The following is a 21860-nucleotide window of genomic DNA, read 5'->3' as shown; positions in this document are numbered from 1 at the left end:
GGAGGTATGTTTTGGGTTGTTATCTTGCTGTAGGATGAACCCCTAACCAACTCGGCGGACACCAGAGGGTATTGCATGGTGCTGCAAAATGCTGTGGTAGCCCTTTTGGTTCAGGGTGCCACTCATTCTGTGCAAGTTGCTGAATCTGGAAACGGCAAAAGAGCCCCACATCATCACACCTCCTCCTCCATGTTTGACAGTTGGTGTCACACACTGAGGAACCATCCTTTCGCCTACTCGATGGTGTACAAAAACCCTGCGTGATGAACCGAAGATTTCAAATTTTGATTCATCCATCCAGAAGACATTCTTCCAGTTTTCAGTAGTCCACTGACAGGCGGTGCTTCATGGCCCAGGAAAGCCTCTTTTTCTTATTTTGCCATCTTTGCAATGGCTTTCTTACTGCCACTCGACCTGTCAAACCTGCAGCTTGAAATCTTCTCTTCACAGCTGAAACTGAGACTTCCTTACTTCAACCAGTGTTAAGTTGTGCTTGAAGCTGCTGTCCTGTGAGCCGCCTATCACGCAAGCTGTTGACTCACTGAAACTTGTCTTCTGATTGTGTTGTGGCTTTGGGTCTGCCAAACCTCTTCCTGTAAGAGTTTCCTCCAGTTTCCAAGTGCCTTTTGATGGTGTAGGAAACTGTACTCACTGACACCTTGGCTTGTTTGCAATTTCTCAAAAGGAAAGACCCACACTTTTAAGGGTTATAATGGTCTGTCTGTCTTCCTTTGTTACTTGTCTTTTTCTCGCCATAATGCTAGCAATATACTACTTCCTGCAGTGCAATATTGTCCAAATAATGCTTCAGAGGGTGCAGCAACACAGTCTGTTCCAACCATAGACTCCTATAGAGAAGGACTGGAACCTCCCATGTTTGGGGTTTGTAACTTGACTCTGAAGGATTAACGAGTCTGGGGCTAAAATGACTTCTCGAAGGTCTAGAGACACGATCTCAGGATCCATTTCGGGGGGGTTTTGAGAACGGCGAGTTCAATAATGTCATTTTCAACACCACCTGAGGTCATCTTCAAGGTCAAAAGGTCATATTTCAAGGTCAAATTACTGAATTTTGGTATTTTTTGCCCGTTTTTGTGTCTAACTCATAAACAGTGAGAGATGGCTGATTGGAATAAGATACAAGTGTGTAGAGCTGTCAAACTTTATTTATTGTCATATATCGTATTACATAAACATTATATGCACGTCACAACACCATGCCTCTTACAACTATGTTCATCACTAGTTGGAGAGCTTTTCTTGCCTCTTGAGGCATCCCAAAGCCTTTTCTTTGTCACTTACATTGAGGACATGAGCTTTCAATAGAATGTTTCCTAAAGTAGTACATGCAGCATTACTACTAGCTAAAGGTGCATCTACAGAGGATAGCAGCTCAGCAAAATGAAATCGGCAACGCATTTTAGTCTTGTCATACAAATTATAGGCATCATGTACAAAAAAAAGACGGTTGACACAGTCGGCACACTCAATCCACCTCTATTTAAATTATCTACAAACTCAGATGACACCTCATTACCATCTTCATAATCAATGATCTCCTCCATACTAGTGCTATCGCCATATTTATGAACAAGGTGTCTGGCCAAATAAACTACTTTATGCTTCAGGGCATCGTCAGACCCCAAGAGATCCTGAGTGTCTTGAGGAGTAATCTCGTCAATGAGTTCACTTCGCTCATCTGGATTTATGGAAGTTGTACAGTTCTTGTCGCAATCAATCACACGAGAACTAGATTCGGGCATAATGTCATGCTTAATGAGTGTTTGCAAATTTACAATTTTAGCTGCAGCCATAATGTCAACTTCGTCAATGTGGACGTTTCCACCGCTTCTTTGCCTGGCTTGGCTGAAAAACTTTTCCAAGGCTTCATCTGCAAATATAGCAGGAAGAACGTAGTCAGTCTTTCTCTGCCAAAAGTAATTTGGCAGCATCCACATTATTACGTGTGGACACAGTGAAGGCTTCAGCAATTTGCTGAGTTAGCTTAAGGACAGCCTTGGACAGTCTGCTGTCCAAGGCTGTCTGGATTCGTCGCGCAGATGGATAGCTGAGAAATGGTCTTTCACGTTCATCATCTTGAACCACTCACTCATTATCTGGGTGAGGATGATTGTGCCTTTGCTGATGCCCAGTGAATCCTTGAAGGTCTTTAAAGAAGCGACAGTCTTGTCATTGTACACTTGGCATACCAATGGTACGCTCTGGCGTTGAAGGGGCTTGGGGAAAACAGCGGTGTGCGTCAGCTTGGTTAAGCGAATAGGAGTATCCCGGTCGATCTCATAAACCTTCTGAATATCACTCCAGTAAGCTTTGTACTCATTACCATCTACGACAAATGAGAGTGTCTTGCCATCAACAGTAATCCAGTTGTTGCGAACATTTTTGAAGATGTGCACGTAGTCCTACACTAAGAACATAGATCGCTCTTGAATTGACAGCACTTGGCAACTTCCTGGTCCTCCAAGTTTTGAATAAACACTGCGGTTGGTATTGCAATTGTCACATATCAAATAAATCACAGTACCGCCAGCACAAACTCCAGCTGATGCAGCTTCGATAAGGAGTTCCTTCAGCTGATCGGCAGTTAGTTTTTTTCCGGGGCAAAATGCGTAGAATATAGCGTGGACCACCGAAATGGCAGGCAACTTCAACAACCATAGCATGTGAAGCAAGCATTTCGTGTTCACCACCCGCTGCTGCATTTTGAGCATATCCTACAACACGCCCTCCTGAAAATCGCAATGTCTCGACCAGCTTTACCTCGTCAAACATTAAATTGACCAAACGCTGCTGTGGTTTAAGCTGGTCGAACAAGGTTTTGAGGTTGGAGTCCTGCTGACTACTAGCAAGCATCTGTTTTACCTTTTTTGTTGATGGTAGAATGATTAAGCCGGATGAACGAATCATTTTGTATGCACTGGGTGATATGTTGTGAAGCTGCATTGCGAAAATCATAGTATCAGTATCAAATCGGCGACAATCAAGAGGTTTGAACATAAGATGCAGCTGCGACAGAAGGAAGGTGAAATGAGGAAGCTCGTGTGCCTCAATCATCAAACAGCTGGGCGTTGACTTTCAACGTCGGCACACGACGTTGATGATGTTGGGCTTGGGCTGAGGTCACCTGCTTCAAAGCTGATTTCGGTACTCCAGGAAATATTGATGGCGGTTCTTTGGGTCGTTTGCCACCCCTAACTGACACCCAATCACAATTGAAATGTCTCACAAATATATACAGTATCTCCTTTAAGCACCTCAAGCTTTCTTTCTCATTTGGCATTGCCATTATCCATCTCTCCCTCTCCTCAGGATCTTTTGGGAAGGATATGACCTTTACATAAGGCGTCCCATCATAGTTTCCTCTACAACCAAAGCAGCTGCAATGACGTGGCATATTGTCACCAAAGCAGGAAACAACACAAAGATCCTGTGAGATCACCAGCTGGACAGTTTCTGAAAGAGAAACAAACAAAACATACATTAGTTAACGATGATAGAAATCAGCAAGTAGGTGCAGTAGGTGCACAATAAATTGTTTTGTCATAGACTTTACAAAAGTTTTCCTCTGAGTTGGACACAAAAACGGGCAAAAAAATACCAAAATTCAGTCATTTGACCTTGAAATATGACCTTTTGACCTTGAAGATGACCTCAGGTGGTGTTGAAAATGACTATTGAACTCGCCGTCCTCAAAAACCCCTGAATGGATCCTGAGATCGTGTCTCGAGTCCGGGGCTAAAATGATTTCTAGAAGGGCTAAAGTTAATCCTTTAGACTCAAGTGACAAACCCCGAGATCGTGAGGTTCCAGTCCTTCTCCATAGGAGTCTATGGTTCCAACACTGCTTTTATACAGACAGAGGGTTTGTAACTAATAAACAAAAGTTGGGACACCTGCAGGAATTGCTTGCATCAACTTTCAAGGCTTAATTTACTTCCACTGCTGCAGAACAGCTGCAGTTGTTAACCCATTAATTGTTCCCTTAAAAGGGCCTTTTTTTAACAACTGAAATTTACATTATTTTTCAGTTTTTGTTAACATAAACTTTTTTTTTAACCTCTGGCAGGTTACCGCTTAGCTTTGTACCATTTCAGGTTATTCACTGGGCTTGAACTGCTTAAATTTCAGTAAAAACTGAGAAATGGAGGTGTTCTAAAACTTTTGACCAGTAGTGTATATATTGTTGTCGGTTCACTTTCTGGGTCATAAGCAGCCTCTCTCGAACCCGCTTCCTGACCTTTGACCCTAAAGCCGACAAGCCGCAGATAATTCCGCGGCACGACAAATTGTTGAGCAGGCACCATCTGAAACGACCTTTCTGGTAGGGTCCCCATATCCAAATCTTGCGTTTCCTTCCCGATTAATTAGTTTCCCCAGATAAGGCATGTGCTCCCAACGTTTCCACTATTTATTGTTCTTGGACAGCAGAGTGATTTACCTTCAGTGGAAATATTGGCTACCTTCGACCGTAGCCGCAGGCTAGAATCAGTGGGGTGAACTCCAGTCTACTTATTAGATACTGTGTCTAACTAATGGAGGAAAGAGACACCCGAGCAGGTTGGAAGTAACAGGTCTTTGTTGAATAAAAGCACATATTTGCAAGGATGCAGTTCATAAAAGAAAGATTCTTACCCCCGAGCACGCAAAGCCTCTTAGACATTTGACCTTCGCTCAAATCTACGGATAAGTGCCACATTCATTCTGGGAAACGAGACACAAGTAATGGTGATGGAAAGTGGAAGAAGTCGGGGCGTATTAGCGGCCCCTTTCTCACCCACACATGAGCAGGCGTGCCCATTTGGGTCCTAAAGTGAAGGTGGGGGTGGTGGGAAGAAGGGTGTTGAAGGGAGAGATGAAGGGGACAATGCAGTGCAGCGTGTGGGGAGAAATGTGGGTGTATGCACTGGAGGAAATCGTGAGGTGCACGTCGGTACCCTTGCTCTGAGCGAGTCGAAGGGAAGTCGTAGATAACTCTATGCGTTTCAAGTAAATGATTGAATGAAGCGATTGCGGAAAGTCAGTTTATAATTGCCAGCATGCCCAGGGAAAGAACTATGCCAGGTGTCTGGTTTGATTATTTGCTCCGCAGCTGTGTCGATCCCTCGTTCCAAAGCCCATCCCCACTGCGGCTCGTTCTGGTAGGACACCTTCAGCTCTCTCTGCTCCCTGGACCTGCGTGACTCAGGGCTGTACAAGTCCGGGCGTTCCAGAACTCTGAGCCGGCGTGTGGCCAGGGGACTGGGCAGCGCTTGTGCAGCTTCCTGGTTGGCATGCCACTGTTGCTCGGCGACTCATTGGATGCACTCTTGGCTGCAAACGGGGCACTGTTTCAGCGGCACAGCTGTGCTCCCAGCAATGATACAATCAGCAGCCATAGGCTGCATACATAATAATAATAATAATAATAATAATAATAATGTTCGTGAGTTTGATTTGCACCATGTGTGCATATTATTATTTTTATTTCCTCCACAACAGGCAAGCCAACTTGATGTTCTTCTGTGCCTCGTTTGTATCTGTTCAAGTTGGGGATCCTTATGCTGTCCGTTCTTCATATCTTCACTTGTACATTTGTTCCTGATGAGGGTCGTCATTGTAAATGCTTGCGAAGCCTTGACTGATTTGTTAATTTCTGCATTGTGTGGTATGAAAAATGAGCTTTGAGCTTTCTGTATGTGTGGAGAGGAACACCTTACAATGAGTCATTAATTCGATTTGATTTGTAAATGCGATTGATTAGCTACTACAACACATCATATGAGCTTCTTATGTTTTGTTAACTTTGTTGTGATGATGAATTTTTTTTTTGTTGAAGATTCTGATTAATGGTAATTAAAGATTGCTCGAATGACGAGCTTGGTTTTCTCTCACCCAAACTAAGCTATATTAATGAGTCAGCATTGTTATAATAATAGAAAACACTCATGGATGCTTTAATTAAATTGTTGGTGTTCATAACATCCATATGCAGTACTTTAACTCCTGAAAGTGTCCAAGACTTTTGCACAGCGGTGTACGTACGTGCTGACATATGTACGAGTGGATTTATTTTTAATTTCTTCTGATGTTCAGCTAAACCGTCCAAATCACTGCTGTAAATGTTGTTGCTTCAGCTTTGGGTTTCACTTTGTTGTGAAGTTGAAAAAGCTCAACATTAGGACATATTGGAGGTTGTTCGTTCCACAATGATGTGCGTTTATCGGTTTCTTCCCTCACTATGCAGGTGAGCCAGCAGCCGAGCAGCGTGCACGAGTGCACGGCAAAATATGAAAAGCACTCGCGTGTAACCAATCACCGCTACGCCCTACGCAAGACCAACATGCACCTGGTAACCATTCTATACCTCCTCCACCCCACACATGTCACAAGAGTCATCAGTGGAGTGACATTGCTCTGGAGTTGTAAATCAAAAGCAACGCGAATGCAAATGAAGGGACACACCATGGGATTGTATCATGGTTAAAATCCCAACATTGATGTTTGGTGTTTTGTATTCTGCTATTGCAGGGCATTGCTCGAATGAATCAGTCTTGCTAACTTTTAACAAGTATTTTATAGTGCATACAAGCCAGAATTGTCCCAAAATCATATCTCTATCTCTATCTCTCGGGTGGGGGAGGAATTATTTTGGATGCTTTCAGATGAATACTGTGCGTACAAGCTTTAGTTAGTTAGTTCTGCTGTTTCTATAGTTACCTCTGCCACCGAAGATGGACGGAGGTTGTTTTCATCCCTGTTTGTCTGTGAGTGATTTCGCTGGTTTCGGGCGAAACTTGGTGGACAGGTTGAGTGTATGACAAGAGCGAGTTGATAAGATTTAAGTGAAGATCTGGATCTGATCATTTTTTTTAATGATTCTTCATCAAGAGATGGGGCCAAAAACGATGTCTCAAACAAAAATGGACGATTCAGACAAAACTTGGTGGATGAGTTGGGTCGATGACAAGAACCAGATGATTCGATTTTGGTTAAGATCTGGATCCAGATCCGACCTATCTGTGGGATACCAAAAAATAAACTGTTCAGCCTGGTGGTGGAGGTATGTACCCAACCAAATGCCATTCCAGTTATTAATGCAGTGCCCTTGTACATCAGCATAATAATTTGGCCAGGGTATTGGCACATAACGACGTTATATTTTCAATGACGCAGTGGGTTCTCACGTTCACCTGCAAATGCGAGCAGATGGATGAGCTGGCTTCAGGTCTCCATGGACGAACAACGTGCTCTGATGCAACACTTTGCTTTCAAAGCATCAAGGTTATAATGTCTAAACAGGCCAGAACTCAAAATGCAGAGATTGTTTTTTCAGCCCCTTTTATGTGAATTGCCAAATTAAACATTTGTAATACATCTTTAAATTTATGATTGGATTTTAGCTTTGTAGATACTGCAGTCGTACTTTGAGAGAGCTGTGCCTCAACGTGCAATGAGCTTAACGTAGTTTGGCCTGACATTCAATGTTTATGTTCGAAACAGCCATGTTCTGTTTTCATTAGTCGAACTTGACATGTTCGGCCTGAAGAACTATCCGTGCTTAACAATGTTCAGGGTTTTGTCCATACCAAACAGTTCAGCCTTGTGCGCTTTGCTCGGCAAAACGTTTGCTTCCTGGACATGATTACGCTTTCTTTCCAGGCTTTGCACAGTCCTTGAAACTCCTTGAAATTCCTGCAAAAATGAAACATTTTCCAGGACTGGAAAGTCATGGAGAACTTGTCAGAGTCCGTGAAACACCTGGAAAATCGAGAAAATTGTGCAAATATAAATATTCTGCCACACTCATGATGCCGAGCAAAGTTGCGAACTTAAATTGCAAAGCGTAAAATGGCGACTCAGTTTGTAAGCATCTCGTGGCTCAGTATGTAAGCAAATTTGAGGATCTCAATGTTTTCCTGACGGCTTAACTCGTGCGTGCCCGCTGGCAATTTTTTCACACACGGATGGGTATTCGATCCCCAGAATCCAACAGGAATTAATAAATAATGTTGTTCAACAAATATGTGTACAGTATAAACCCTTTAATATCGTGGGGGCTACATTCGTGGGAAATGCCGCAATAGTTAAAACTAAGGGCCGATGGGAAAAGTGAAGTTCGGTTCTTCGCTTCGAGAAAATATCGAGGAAGGTGCTAAACGCATTAACGTTGAAATATAAAATGTTAACATTGAAATAAACATTTTTAAATAAATACAGTATAAAACTCGAAGGGCACTCGGTGGAGCGCGTACGTCCGCCATGCAACGCCTGATCCAGTAGAACATATCCGGCCCATGAAATTTTTACAATATCATGCTAATACTATATCGTTTTTGGCCCCATCCAGCAATGGTGAAGAATCACTTTTGAGATAAAAAAAAAAAATCATCGTATCCACATTTCGATCTTCACCAAAATTGAATCAATTCGTCCTTTTAACACACCCAAACATGTCCAGCCCAGCAAATTTCATCCAAATCTGTCCACAACCTTTTGAGATATTGTGCTATATATAGTCTTTCGCCTATCTCTCAATGGTGAAGAATCACTGAAAAAAATTCTCGTTTCCTCATCCGATCTTCACCAAAATCGAATCAATGTGTACACCAAGTTTCGTCTCGATCCGTCCACAACTTTTTGAGATATCCTGTAGACAGACAGATGGGGGAAAACTTTCATTGGCAGAGGTAACAACCAAAAACTCGACTGTTGCAGTTTTTTTTTTATTAATTAATTTCTAAATGGTCAGGTGATTTTTACAAAAGTAAGGTGATTGGGGGTAAAAATATTACGTACCCTGCAGTAACTATAAACCACGAGACTTAGCTCAGGATGGTGATGCTGTTGGAGAGGGAGTGGGGAGGTGGATTCAGTGATCGGAAGAGCAGCATTGGCTTAACGATGAAGTCACCTGCTGCATTGCCACATAGGAGATGGGTAAGACGATCGATCCTGAGCCACCTTGAACTCCAGAGCAGATCTTTCCCGCTTGGACAAAAAGTATTAAATAGCATCCTCTTCCAGAATAATCCCGTCTCGTCAGCGTTAACGACCAGCTTTGGCATAAATTCCTTCGCCTCGATTAGTTCCATGAGCTGCAGTGGGTGGTTCTCTGCAGCATCATGGTCTGCTGATGCTGCTTCCCCGACTAATTTGACATGTTTTGAAGTTCTCACACCAGCCCTTGCTGGCGTGGAACTATGGTTGAACTGGAATCTTTGCCCCCCGGATGCCTCGTGGAAATGTTGGCAAATGCGCAATGATTTCTCCCGTTTCACCAGTTCACTCAAATGCTCTTCTCTGTGTTTGGTCCTCAATCCAAACATTAAGGGCTTTTCCCATCCTTTCAACATAAGGATCACGAGAGGGGAATAATACTTTTTCACTTCACGGAGCATTGCTGGCGGCAACACTTGCACGGACACTTGACTCGCGTTTTGCGGATGTACCACGCAGTCGATTCTTTTCTCCCGTAATGGCATCCCAAAGATGCCGCACCTTCACCTCCTGCCTAACCAATCCAACAACTTGATTTTTTTTTTCGCACAACATCAAATAGGCCATCAGCTGTAAGATGTATCGTGCAATTTCGTTCCACTCATCGGGAGGAGGGGGGGTAGACAAAACCTTGATAATATGATAGTGTATATCCAAATACATACGTATCCAAAAGTTCTCCACTCAAATCACTGCAGTTATTGTGCATTTTCATCTTGAAAATCGATGCATTCGCCACGTTCCTCATTTGAATTTTCTCCACACGGATCACGTGACGCCTCGACAGCCAATAGACGATCCTCCGTGTATGATTCACCAGGACAATGGAGCAAACGAAGAAGTCAAACGTTTTACGTCTGTAAGATGGGAAAAATGGAGGGGCGACCAGGGTTGCGTCAGGAAGGGCATCCGGCGTAAAACGTGAGCCAAATCACTATGCGGATCATACGGATGATCCGCTGTGGCGACCCCTAACGGGAGCAGCCGAAAGAAGAAGATGAGGAGAAGAGATGGGATAAATGGAGAGAAAGTGTCAACAAATGGCTCGTCTTAGACGGTCACGAACGACGTTTAGCCGAGAGTGCCGGCGCGGGAGGACCAACTTCGATCATGGGCCAATTGTACCCGGAGTGCCAGTGTCAAGATTTCAAGCTTCCCCCCACCCCCCCCCCCTTTCAAGTTACCTCCTGGTAATCTGAAATCGATTTCAAGTTACCCCCAGGGGTAGCTTGAAATCGATTTCATCCTACCCCTTACGATTTCAGATTACCCCCCTCAAAACATTTATTTATGTCTATTTACAAAAAATAGTAATTTAATTGATATTGAAAACTAATTAGGGAAAAACTATTGACCACGTGACCGCCTTTAAAGAGTTTGCAATTAATTTTGATTTTATTATGAATGATTTTATTTTAATATTGTTATTAATTGAAATCAGTATTTCTCATACAGTTATAGTTTTTGTCACATTTTTATGAAATCCTTCTTCGATATAGTTGATCCAAATAGACATACTGGTTTATCTTTATAACCAACTCAGACTATACTTACAATTATGGAAACAACGCAATAAAATCAGTGTATAAGAAAGACAATGAAAACAACTTATTTTTAATTCACAATTTCGTTGTGGTGGTGGTGGTGGTCGTATGGCAGCTTAGTTGCCGGGGTAGCTCTCATTTATTGAAGCACGACTGTGTCGCTGATGCAGTGCCCCTCTACCAGTACACACACTGGAACTGGTACTCATTTCGCCGACCTCGGAAGGATGACAGGCTGAGTGTGTAGCCTGGTGTTGGCTTAGTGGTTCGGGTGGTGGCTTGGGATCCTAGGGTCCTGAGTAGTGGTTAGGGTTAGGGTTAGGGATATATATATATATATATATATATATATATATATATATATATATCTTCTTCTTCTTCTTCTTTCGGCTGCTCCCGTTAGGGGTCGCCACAGCGGATCATCTGTATGACCCGCATAGTGATTTGGCACATGTTTTACGCCGGATGCCCTTCCTGACGCAACCCTGGTCGCCTCTTACGACACAGGGGTATGGTACACCTATTTTTACCGGGGTATACACCGGCCCAGTACACTGGTACTCATTTCGCCGACCTCGGAACAATGATAGGCTGAGTCAAACCTCCGGTGCATTAATTCAGCGGCCGACGGGGCTTGAACTCAGGACCCGAGAATCCAAAGCCACCACCCTTACCACTACTCAGGACCCCAGGATCCCAAGCCGCCACCCTAACCACTACTCAGGACCCTAGGATCCCAAGCCGCCACCCTAACCACTACTCAGGACCCAAGAATCCCAAGCCGCTACCCTAACCACTACTCAGGACCCAAGGATCCCAAGCCGCTACCCTAACCACTACTCAGGACCCAAGGATACCAAGCCACCACCCGAACCACTACTCAGGACCCGAGGATCCCAAGCCACCACCCTAACCACTACTCAGGACCCTAGGATCCCTACCTGCCACCCTAACCACTACTCAGGACCCTAGGATCCCAAGCCGCCACCCTAACCACTACTCAGGACCCAAGAATCCCAAGCCGCTACCCTAACCACTACTCAGGACCCAAGGATCCCAAGCCGCTACCCTAACCACTACTCAGGACCCAAGGATCCCAAGCCACCACCCTAACCACTACTCAGGACCCGAGGATCCCAAGCCACCACCCTAACCACTACTCAGGACCCTAGGATCTCTACCCGCCACCCTAACCACTACTCAGGACCCAAGGATCCCAAGCCGCCACCCTAACCACTACTCAGGACCCTAGGATCCCAAGCCACCACCCTAACCACTAAGCCAACACCAGGCTACACACTCAGCCTGTCATCCTTCCGAGGTCGGCGAAATGAGTACCAGTTCCAGTGTGTGTACTGGTAGAGGGGCACTGCATCAGTGACAGTCATGCTTCAAGAAATGAGAGCTACCCCGGCAGTTAAGCTGCCATACGACCACCACCACCACAACGAAATTGTGAATTAAAAATAAGTTGTTTTCATTGTCTTTCTTATACACTGATTTTATTGCGTTGTTTCCATAATTGTAAGTATAGTCTGAGTTGGTTATAAAGATAAACCAGTATGTCTATTTGGATCAACTATATCGAAGAAGGATTTCATAAAAATGTGACAAAAACTATAACTGTATGAGAAATACTGATTTCAATTAATAACAATATTAAAATAAAATCATTCATAATAAAATCAAAATTAATTACAAACTCTTTAAAGGCGGTCACGTGGTCAATAGTTTTTCCCTAATTAGTTTTCAATATCAATTAAATTACTATTTTTTGTAAATAGACATAAATAAATGTTTTGAGGGGGGTAATCTGAAATCGTAAGGGGTAGGATGAAATCGATTTCAAGCTACCCCCGGGGGTAACTTGAAATCGATTTCAGATTACCGGGAGGTAACTTGAAAGGGGGGTGGGGGGGCTAGCTTGAAATCTTGACACTGGCACTCCGGGTACAATCGGCCCATGATCGAAATTGGTCCTCCCGAGCCGGCTCTCTCGGCTAAACGTCGTTCGTGACCGTCTAAGACGAGCCATTTGTTGACACTTTCTCTCCATTTATCCCATCTCTTCTCCTCATCTTCTTCTTCTTTCGGCTGCTCCCGTTAGGGGTTGCCACAGCGGATCATCCGTATGATCCGCATAGTGATTTGGCACACGTTTTACGCCGGATGCCCTTCCTGACGCAACCCTGGTCGCCCCTCCATTTTTCCCATCTTACAGATGTGAAACGTTTGACTTCTTCGTTTGCTCCATTGTCCTGGTGAATCATACACGGGGAGCGTCTATTGGCTGTCGAGGCGTCACGTGATCCGTGTGGAGAAAATTCAAATGAGGAACGCGGCGAATGCATAGATATTCAAGATGAAAACACACAATAACTGCAGCGATTTGAGTGGAGAACTTTTGGATACGTATGTATTTGGATATAAACTATCATATTACATATTATCAAGGTTTTGTCTACCCCCCCCCCCCCCCCGATGAGTGGAACGAAACTTGATTTTCAGGCACTTTCTGAGCCGTGGCTGATGGCCTAAAAACCTTTCTCTGCCTTTCAGCACTATTATTTTGGCCATCGTTTTACGTTTGGGCGCCATTATTAACGGTGCGTGAGAAACAACAAAAGGCTTGTAATGCGAGACAATTGTACATACGGATGCAAACAATGACCCTTATCAGCTCGTCGGCCGCGATTGGTCGAAATCAAGTCTTGCGATAACAAAATCTGAACACAATACGTTCCCCGCGATTGGTCAAAATCCGTGATGTTTAAGGATTTACTGTATAAAGAAACTAGAGGAGGGAGCAAGGAAAACAGCAACGTTGCAAAATATGAAGAAGAAGCAGAACTTCCCAATCAGAAAAAATTAATTTGCTTGCAAATAGAAAGATCTCATGCTGATCCCACTCAACCCATCCGTGGAGAAAACAGAATCTCTCAAGATTGTCGGACACAGAGGAGGAAAGAGAGTTCTGATTGGAGAAACTGTGTCCCGGGAGTCTGGGGACACCGGTACAGGGTTCGCCCGAGCTGGCCCGATACCCGCCAAGTGGCACATCCTGTCTGGGTGAATTGCACTCTGCTTCTCCCATCCAATGTAGGCGAGGGCGTCGCACTCTGCCAGACCAGACTTGAACAAACTTTTCTTTTTCGTTGTTTCCTTCCCGTATCTTCTAAACCTCTTCTCTCCTTTGTAGGACAAGCCTTCATAAAAACAAACAAATCAGTTTTGTTGAGGATATGTTAAGTATTGTCGGTGAGTGAGTAAATTGCCAGCAGACACGCATGAGTTAGGTTCTTGGCATGTGCGAGCAAATTGAAGATCATAAAGTTTTCCCGAGCTGCCATTTGGTGCTTTGTAATTTAAACTAACACCTCGCCGCTCGGCATCTTGGGAGTTAATGTCCAGCAATCTTGCTTTGCCTGTTAGGGAGACTGAGATTGTTACAATATTGTTGTGGGATCAGGGGCGAGAAGACCACAAGGGGGGGAAGCTCCCTCGGGTTCCCACCAGACTCTCTGGAATCGCAGGCCGTCACACACGAATAACTTCGTGACGCGGCGGGTCGCTAATCGACCGTGAACACCAATAATTCGACCACGTGACTTGGGGTCCTCCGTATAATAAATACCGTTTACCTAATGGTCATGTGATCTAATTACCGGGAGACACGCCCTCGGTACGCCTTGTTAAAACCGGATTACCTTACTGGATCAGATACAGCCGAGCGTAACTGCCCAAAGACGTACCGGCGAGAAAAACATTGTTGGGGGATAATGTCCCGGCTAAGCTTGGATATGTAACTTGCTGGATCAATGAAGGAAAAGAAGAAAACGAGCTGGGAACATTTCAATACAAGCATTTATTTACACTCTCATGAGGAAAGGTATGTGGCACAGTGAATGGAGTTTATTGGTATGTACAACAGGGATAGCAAGGAATCCATGAGGCGTGACAAAAGGCAAGCAATTTACAAAAGCAGACACAGAGCAGAGAGCAGATGATGATAAACGGCCTCACAATACGTGGCGCAGTCAGCTGACCAAGGCAAACCCATTCCGCTTTTGTGGAGGTAGGAGGGAGAAATACTAGTGTCTAAAGTGTGTGAGGTGTGGTGTTGTACAATATGGGGGAGGGGTGCGGTGTCATGCCAGAGGATACTGTGTGATTGCGAGTCAGTAATGGATGCTCTTTTGTGCATCCAAAGGGGATGAGATAAAGGGATGGAAAGAGAGGAGAGATGTGTGAGGCAAAATATCCCAAACCTAGTCCTGCATAGGTCTGAGTGTGTAGCGTGTACCTCCGTCGGATGCTCCACTTGAGCATTCCGACCTCAAGAGTTGGCGCGTTATCTCTGGCTTCGTCACTTTGCTGGGGCTCGTGGCAACGTGCGCTCCGCACTGCTCCTCCGGAATAAGCACGTCTCAGTCGCACACCAACCGTGAGTGAAGAACCAGCTATGGGCAGAGGCAATGAATGAAAAGCCAGCGACAGACAGGCAACTAGGAGCAGTGAAGAAGAGGGCAAGTGGCTCTGTGATCTGCCTTTTATAAGCCCCGGGCGAAGGGTGGGGTGACGACCCGAGGTGATGCGCTGTGACCTGAATCCCGCTTCTCTATTGGGCCACAGCAGTCCGAGCCATGCCCTGCCAGGCTCCTGGGGCCGGAAGCTGTCTCATTCGCACATCCGGCGTGACACGGCCCGGAGTTCCGTACCAAACTCCCGGATTGCTCTTCCCACGACCCCTCCTCGCCGCCCGTCTTGCCTTGTTCTGGCGACTGGACAAGGGTCGCATCAATCCAGCGTGCTCACCCACGACATTCCCAGCGAGATGCGGTTGGTGCTATTAACATCCGTTGCTCGTCCTTTCATCACGCGGTTCAAGTACAGCCTGAGTTATGCCGCACGCCTCTGTTTCGTGGCGATTTGTATCGATCCAGAGGTGCAAGGAGGTGCAGGAATATTTTTCCTTTGTGCGGGAGGTGTTGGTGGTCGAGGTGGTGAACGAGGGGTGAGCAAGGTGAGATGCCGTTGGAAATTGGCGTGCACATTTGATTGAAAGGGTGTGCCATGCGCATGCCGTATAGTGTTTGTTCTTATGTTTATTCTCTCAAGGGAGGCTGTGTGGTGTGTTTGCTATTCATACTGTGGTGTGCTTGCTTGCTTGCTTGCTTTATTTGTACCATGGCTAAAAGGAAAGGGTTGGAATAGAAATCAGAATAGAAGATAGAGATATAGTTATTAGACCGAGCTATTAGACCCACGCAACGCACTTCGTCCCGTTAACCCACGAGACAGGGGAAGGTCTGACTGCACGAAGACTAACAAAATAACTGCCTGGGGATCGCTATGTTGGGTGCCATGGCCAAAGAGGCATGCGGTTTTGCAGAACCGCAACAATATTATATGGGATTTGAAGTGTTTTGGCATCTGGCAGTACTTTCAGATCGGTGTGTTAAATAGTTTGGATTTAATAAAACATCCAAGTAATTTTTCTACATTTGTTTGTTTCTTCTTGTTCTGTTTTCTTTTTTTAACCTTGCACTCAAATGTTGTTGTGACGTGTCTGGCAGGCTGATGATGGATTTGACACAAATTTGCCAGAAACTCCAGTTCACCCTGTAAGACCTTAAACTCTACCATCTCTTATCTGCAATGTGCATTTTTTTTGTTTCCCTGCATAGGCTTTACCTTGTATGCAGGAGATGCTGCTGGAATAGCAGATTTTAGATGGCACAACAGAACCAACTTCACATAATTAAAAAATGGAGATAGTCCTGACACACTTGAAACTGTCCTCATGTAATTACTGCAATTCTCCTTAAGTTGTTTTGGTACCTTGTATGGACATGGAAGTTGGTTTGAAACTCCGTAACCTCAGCATGGAGTTGTTGTCGATATGCAGAATGCAATGGTCCTGCTGGTGCTTCATTGTTTATAACCTCATGAGAGTCGCCTGCGATTAAATGGCTTTTGGTTTAATGACTGTTCATTGCATGATCCCTGTTCTGGGTTGCAACACAACTTGCGAGTGAAGCTACATCCTTCAGAATGGTACTTCGGTGTGCAGGCCGCGGCAGGCAGTGACACGTCAGAGAGAAAACGCCGCACCTGCGCGAGCCCCCACAAGGTGGGCGGCCAGCCGGACGGGGCCCTGCACCGTTTTGGAGAACTCCTGCAAAATTCTCCGATCAAACTGAGAAACAAAGGTGAGCACGGTGTTGAATATTTAAACGATGAAGAACCAAAGTAATCCTTGTCATATTTTCACAAAAAGGTCCACTTCTGTGGCCTCTTCATTGATCTTCATCATGATAGACGGCACATCCTGGGATGGTACAATGAATGGTTTGTTTTGCTTGCTTGCTGACCTACTTACTTATTTATTAATTTTACAAAGTCATTATCGACTTCAACGGCCACGAATATTCCCACGTTCTCGTGGCATTGTCCAGGGGAAGCTTGGCAAAAATCTTTCACGAACTGGCTTGCCTGGCCTGGCCTGATGATCGGGTCAGGGTAGGAATTTGGAATTTGTTCATGGTGCCAGCAAGAGATCGCCTACTCTTTGTGAAGGACATCGTGGGGTCTTTTCTGTCCGCCAACTAATGCCGGCAGATGGGATGCCAGTTTAACATCCATCCCATCCGAGGGACGCCGCACACATTGATGAATCGTCCTGCCTGTGAAACACCAGCATGACAGTTTATAGCTGTTTGGGATTCAAACCCAGGCAAGTGTGTGTACCTGCAGGCCATCCCTGCCAGTCCTGTACAAATCTGATATTGATTTTTGAAATCCCTTTGTGATGCCCGCTCATTGGGATTTTTGCCCGAGTCGACGAGGCCAAGTATTTATTTATTTTATCCTGATTGATACTAATGAAAGTTATTTTTGTAAATTTTGTTGAAGGTGTTGGGTAAATGTTCAGAGCCCAAAGTTAGCCAGGTCACCTGCGTTAACAAGTATCGGAATTTAATAATAGTTGTCTCGTGGATTCCATAGTAAATGGATTGAGACCAATTTGAGGGCCTTCTCCACATTGCACAAAGACTTGGCAACGATGCCCGATGTCCCACTCTCGTGTATCTGCTGGAACGGTAACTTGACGAGTCATCTTCACTCCATCGGCAGCACCTTTGTTACCCACAGCAAACATTTGCAATTAAAAACCTTTTTGTGGATTTTACAGCAAATCTCCACTTTGATGTGCGGAGAACTTGGATGGGATATTGTTGTCATTTACTTTGGTAAAGTCGCAGTGCCTGTTTGTGCTTGTTGAGGGAATAGACTCAATGCCGCATTGTGGAGTCACAGGAGGCACTATCGACCTACCCACATCACACTGGTGTCCGTATTTTTTTATTTTATTTTTTTTCCAGCGAAAAAGGTTGTTGAATCATTCGCATCTTCTGAGTCATCGTCATCGTCTGCTCAGAAACCACAACGCAGGACTCGGAGGAAGCTCCACACGGCCGACATCTCAAAACCAATGCAGTTCAACAACAATGTGAGTGAGAGTGAGATCAACCTCGAATGAGGCCTTGGGTAGGAAGAACAGGTACACCCATTATATATCGGCTTTCCGTGTTGTGCTTTCTGATCCAGGGAATTGTTTGACAGATTAGGGTCGGTGGTGAGAGCTTCTACATTTGATTGTACTAGTACGTGCAAAAAAAAAAAAAGAATTGTGACGTCAATCGTGACGTCATAGCACCGTGTCTTGTCATTGGTTTGGTAAATAAATGGCCATAACTTGGGAACCACTTGTCCGATGAATATCAAACCTTGAAAAGGCACATCCACAGGTCCCCAGCAATATATCTGGCAAGTTTCAATTGGATCGGACCAGTGGTTGTCGAGAAACAGCGGTCACAGACACACACACACACAGACACACACACACACACACACACACACACACACACACACACACACACACACACACACACACACACACACACACAGACACACACACAGAGATTGCTGGAATTATAAATAGACTAGTACGTGCCCGTACGTGCATGGCCGTACGTGCAAAAAAAATTAACTTTCAAAGCCAGAAACAACCACACAGGCCGTTCCTTCGCTCTCGTATTCGATGACTGGATTGGGGCATTGTGTTTATCTATAAATGCGCATAAGAAATCGAGAAATTATTAGAATACATTAAGTCGTCACTATCCGGAAGTGGTGCGTGCCCGTACGGAATGTTCACATGCATTCCACGAATTATCGCTTGCATTGAAGTCACAACTGCTGTGATACTTTCACACACAGAGTTGATTAAAATCAAGCTTACCTCCCTGTCTTTGCTTGCCATGACATTCGCTGCCATTGACCATTGCCACTCCAACGCCACGGTAACGAAGGCACCGATCCCCATCGTAACCGGCACAGCACGTGACGTCATCGTCGGCCGGCTGCGCACCGGCCTACACAGCAACGCGTCCTGTCATTGGTTGGTAAATAAATGGCCATAACTTGGGAAGCACTTGTCCGATTAATATCAAACCTTGAAAAGGCACGTCCACAGGGCCCCAGCAATATACCTGGTAAGTTTCAATTGGATCGGACCGGTGGTTGTCGAGAAACAGCGGACACACATATACACACACACTGCTGGAATTATCGATAGATGATGTCGTAATGCCAGTCGGATGTAGCAGCTTGGTGAATGCCAATCGTAGTCAATGCCAGCTCGGGCCGTATCCTTCGGTGATGCCGTAACTCTGCATTTACATGACGCCTCCGAGTGGGACATTTTCACTTTTGAATGTCATTTCGGCACGAAATGAACTAATCACTGATAATGATGGGACATGTGAAGAATCTCTGTCCTTCTGCCATTGTTGAATGGAATTGCTGAAAGGAGTTTGATTGAATTTTTAACTTCATTTTTTAGGTTTTTTTTTTTCCAATTACTTTCCCGCACTTTGATTTGTCACCTGCTTGTTTGCTGTGCCCTTGTTGCGTTGAAGCATTTATTGCTTCCAAACTATGTTATCGCTTGAGCCGTGACGGTCTAACCCGCGTGTCGTCCGCGTGTCCTGCAGCTTGTTGACATCATTGATACGCCGAAAAAGGAAGATCCCAAGGACCTCGTAAAGTGCTTCTTCCAGGCCAAAGTGTCCAAGTATTAATTTTTGCATTTTCACACATCATATGCCTTTATCCACTTACTTTTCTTTTTAAAGTTTGTATTCGTGATAAGCCTGAGTCTAAGTTTCCTTTCTCGACCTTCGGAGATGACTTGAGCCACTTAACGGCAACTTGATAACACTATTTTACATGTCTGTAAGGTGCCTGACAACTGCTGCCATTTTGTTTTCCTCTTTGTTGGCTTCTGTTTTTCTTCATGAAGGATGATGTCCTCACTGTTTGTCTGTGTGAAGGATGATGTCCTCACTGTTTGTCTGTGTGAAGGATGATGTCCTCACTGTTTGTCTGTGTGAAGGATGATGTCCTCACTGTTTGTCTGTGTGATGGTTGATGTCCTCACTGTTTGTCTGTGTGATGGTTGATGTCCTCACTGTTTGTCTGTGTCATGGTTGATGTCCTCACTGTTTGTCTGTGTCATGGTTGATGTCCTCACTGTTTGTCTGTGTAAAGGATGATGTCCTCACTCTTTGTCTGTGTGAAGGATAATATCCTCACTGTGTGAAGGATGATGTCCTCACTGTTTGGCTGTGTGAAGGATAATGTCCTCACTGTTTGTCTGTGTGAAGGATAATGTCCTCACTGTTTGTCTGTGTGAAGGATGATGTCCTCACTGTTTGTCTGTGTGAAGGATAATGTCCTCACTGTTTGTCTGTGTGAAGGATAATGTCCTCACTGTTTGTGTGAAGGATGATGTCCTCACTGTTTGTCTGTGTGAAGGATGATGTCCTCACTGTTTGTCTGTGTGAAGGATGATGTCCTCACTGTTTGTCTGTGTGAAGGATAATGTCCTCACTGTTTGTGTGAAGGATGATGTCCTCACTGTTTGTCTGTGTGAAGGATGATGTCCTCACTGTTTGTCTGTGTGAAGGATGATGTCCTCACTGTTTGTTTAGTCAATAGTGGTAAAAAGAGAAAACTGTGCATTGGTGTGGTTAAATGCACAGGTGACACACACACACACACACACACACCTGTGCTGAGATCCAGTACAGTCAGTTTGCTCGATTGTTAAATGTTTCTGTTGGTATTTGTGCATAGAAAATTGGGGTAACTTTTGACCTCAACTTGGTTTACACCCTTCCCTTGTTTCATGCAATGAGAACAGTCTTCAATGCTGGTGTCATGTTTTGTTCTCCCAACTGATCAACTTGATCATTCATTGGAATTAGTGAAAATTCAACTTGATGAGATAAATTTGTTTGCTTATTTTTGTTGTTGTTCGAGTCGCAGCTTGTGTTGCAAGTTTGTCGATAACAACACGTTTGCTGCTTTTGCTTCTGTGTCTCACTCGTGTAAATTTGGTTTCGTTTGAAGCTTCAAGGAACATCAAATTGAATAAAGATGTTTATTTTACTTTTCTTTTCTTTTTTTTTTGATTACTTGTGTGTTTTTTTGATTGACATTGTGATATTAAAATAATGATTCACTTTGACGTGGGAATCATTCTTCCAAGTGACTTTGCTGAACATTTGAATTGGCTGGACATTAAAGTCGACTCGGATTTGCCAACATCCATCCATCCATTGGGACCATTCTCTGTGCAGAGCGTTGGTGCTGCTGAAGCAGTTTCCTGGCCTATTGGGCACAATCCTCGACAGGTTGCCACTCCGACACAGGATACCAGCAAGCTGGTACTCATTTTGCCGACCTCGGAAGGATGACAGGCAGAGTCAACCCCTCTGGTATCAATTCAACAGCCGAGTGGGATTTGAACTCAAGACCCTAGGATCCCAAGCCCACCACTCTAACCATGAAGCGAACACCAGGCATCTTCACCAACAGCTGCACATGTATCAGCACATACAAATAAAAGATTGGTTTTACCTGCAAACCCCCCCCCCCCCAAAAAAAAATGAAGCAAAGCACCCACAATGAACTATGAAGAGGGATGGGATATCAACCCACAACAGAGGATGGAAATGGAGAAACATCTCCCTGGAGGCATTTCCAGGAATGAAGCCTCCAAAGCAAATTTGCCTTGCTTCCTGTTCATTGACCCAGATTTGGCTGTTTTTCTGCATTTTGAGCACATGTTATCATGGACTGGTACCATTCTCCTGGATTTAAGGTGCAACTTCAGAGTTGCAACAACCAGCCTGTGCAGTTCTGGATAATCCTCCAGCAACCATCAATGAGCACATGGTCAATCTCCTT

The 21860-nt window shown here is 44.6% G+C and overlaps 1 protein-coding gene across 7 annotated transcripts in view; it reads left to right on the top strand.

The window, feature by feature from the left end:
• LOC147033866 (uncharacterized) overlaps positions 1 to 21059 on the top strand; it is a 113294-nt gene extending 92235 nt beyond the window's left edge. For 5 of the 7 annotated variants that reach the window (XM_085872042.1, XM_085872040.1, XM_085872027.1 and 2 more), the window contains 5 exons: positions 6245 to 6349; positions 16118 to 16165; positions 16615 to 16753; positions 17927 to 18054; positions 19601 to 21059. In XM_085872042.1, coding sequence (XP_085728168.1) covers positions 6245 to 6349; positions 16118 to 16165; positions 16615 to 16753; positions 17927 to 18054; positions 19601 to 19687 — 507 coding nt within the window. In that variant the 3' untranslated portion in view covers positions 19688 to 21059. The remainder of the gene's footprint in view (positions 1 to 6244; positions 6350 to 16117; positions 16166 to 16614; positions 16754 to 17926; positions 18055 to 19600) is intronic. The other 2 variants (XM_085872044.1, XM_085872037.1) reach the window with 1 other exon arrangement.
• The last annotated feature ends 801 nt before the right edge of the window (positions 21060 to 21860 follow it).

This window comes from Eptatretus burgeri, chromosome 1, assembly GCF_056783735.1.
Source record: "Eptatretus burgeri isolate ZD-2024b chromosome 1, Ebu_testis_v1, whole genome shotgun sequence".
Taxonomy (NCBI): domain Eukaryota; kingdom Metazoa; phylum Chordata; class Myxini; order Myxiniformes; family Myxinidae; genus Eptatretus; species Eptatretus burgeri.
This window is presented reverse-complemented; position numbering and strand designations above follow the sequence as displayed.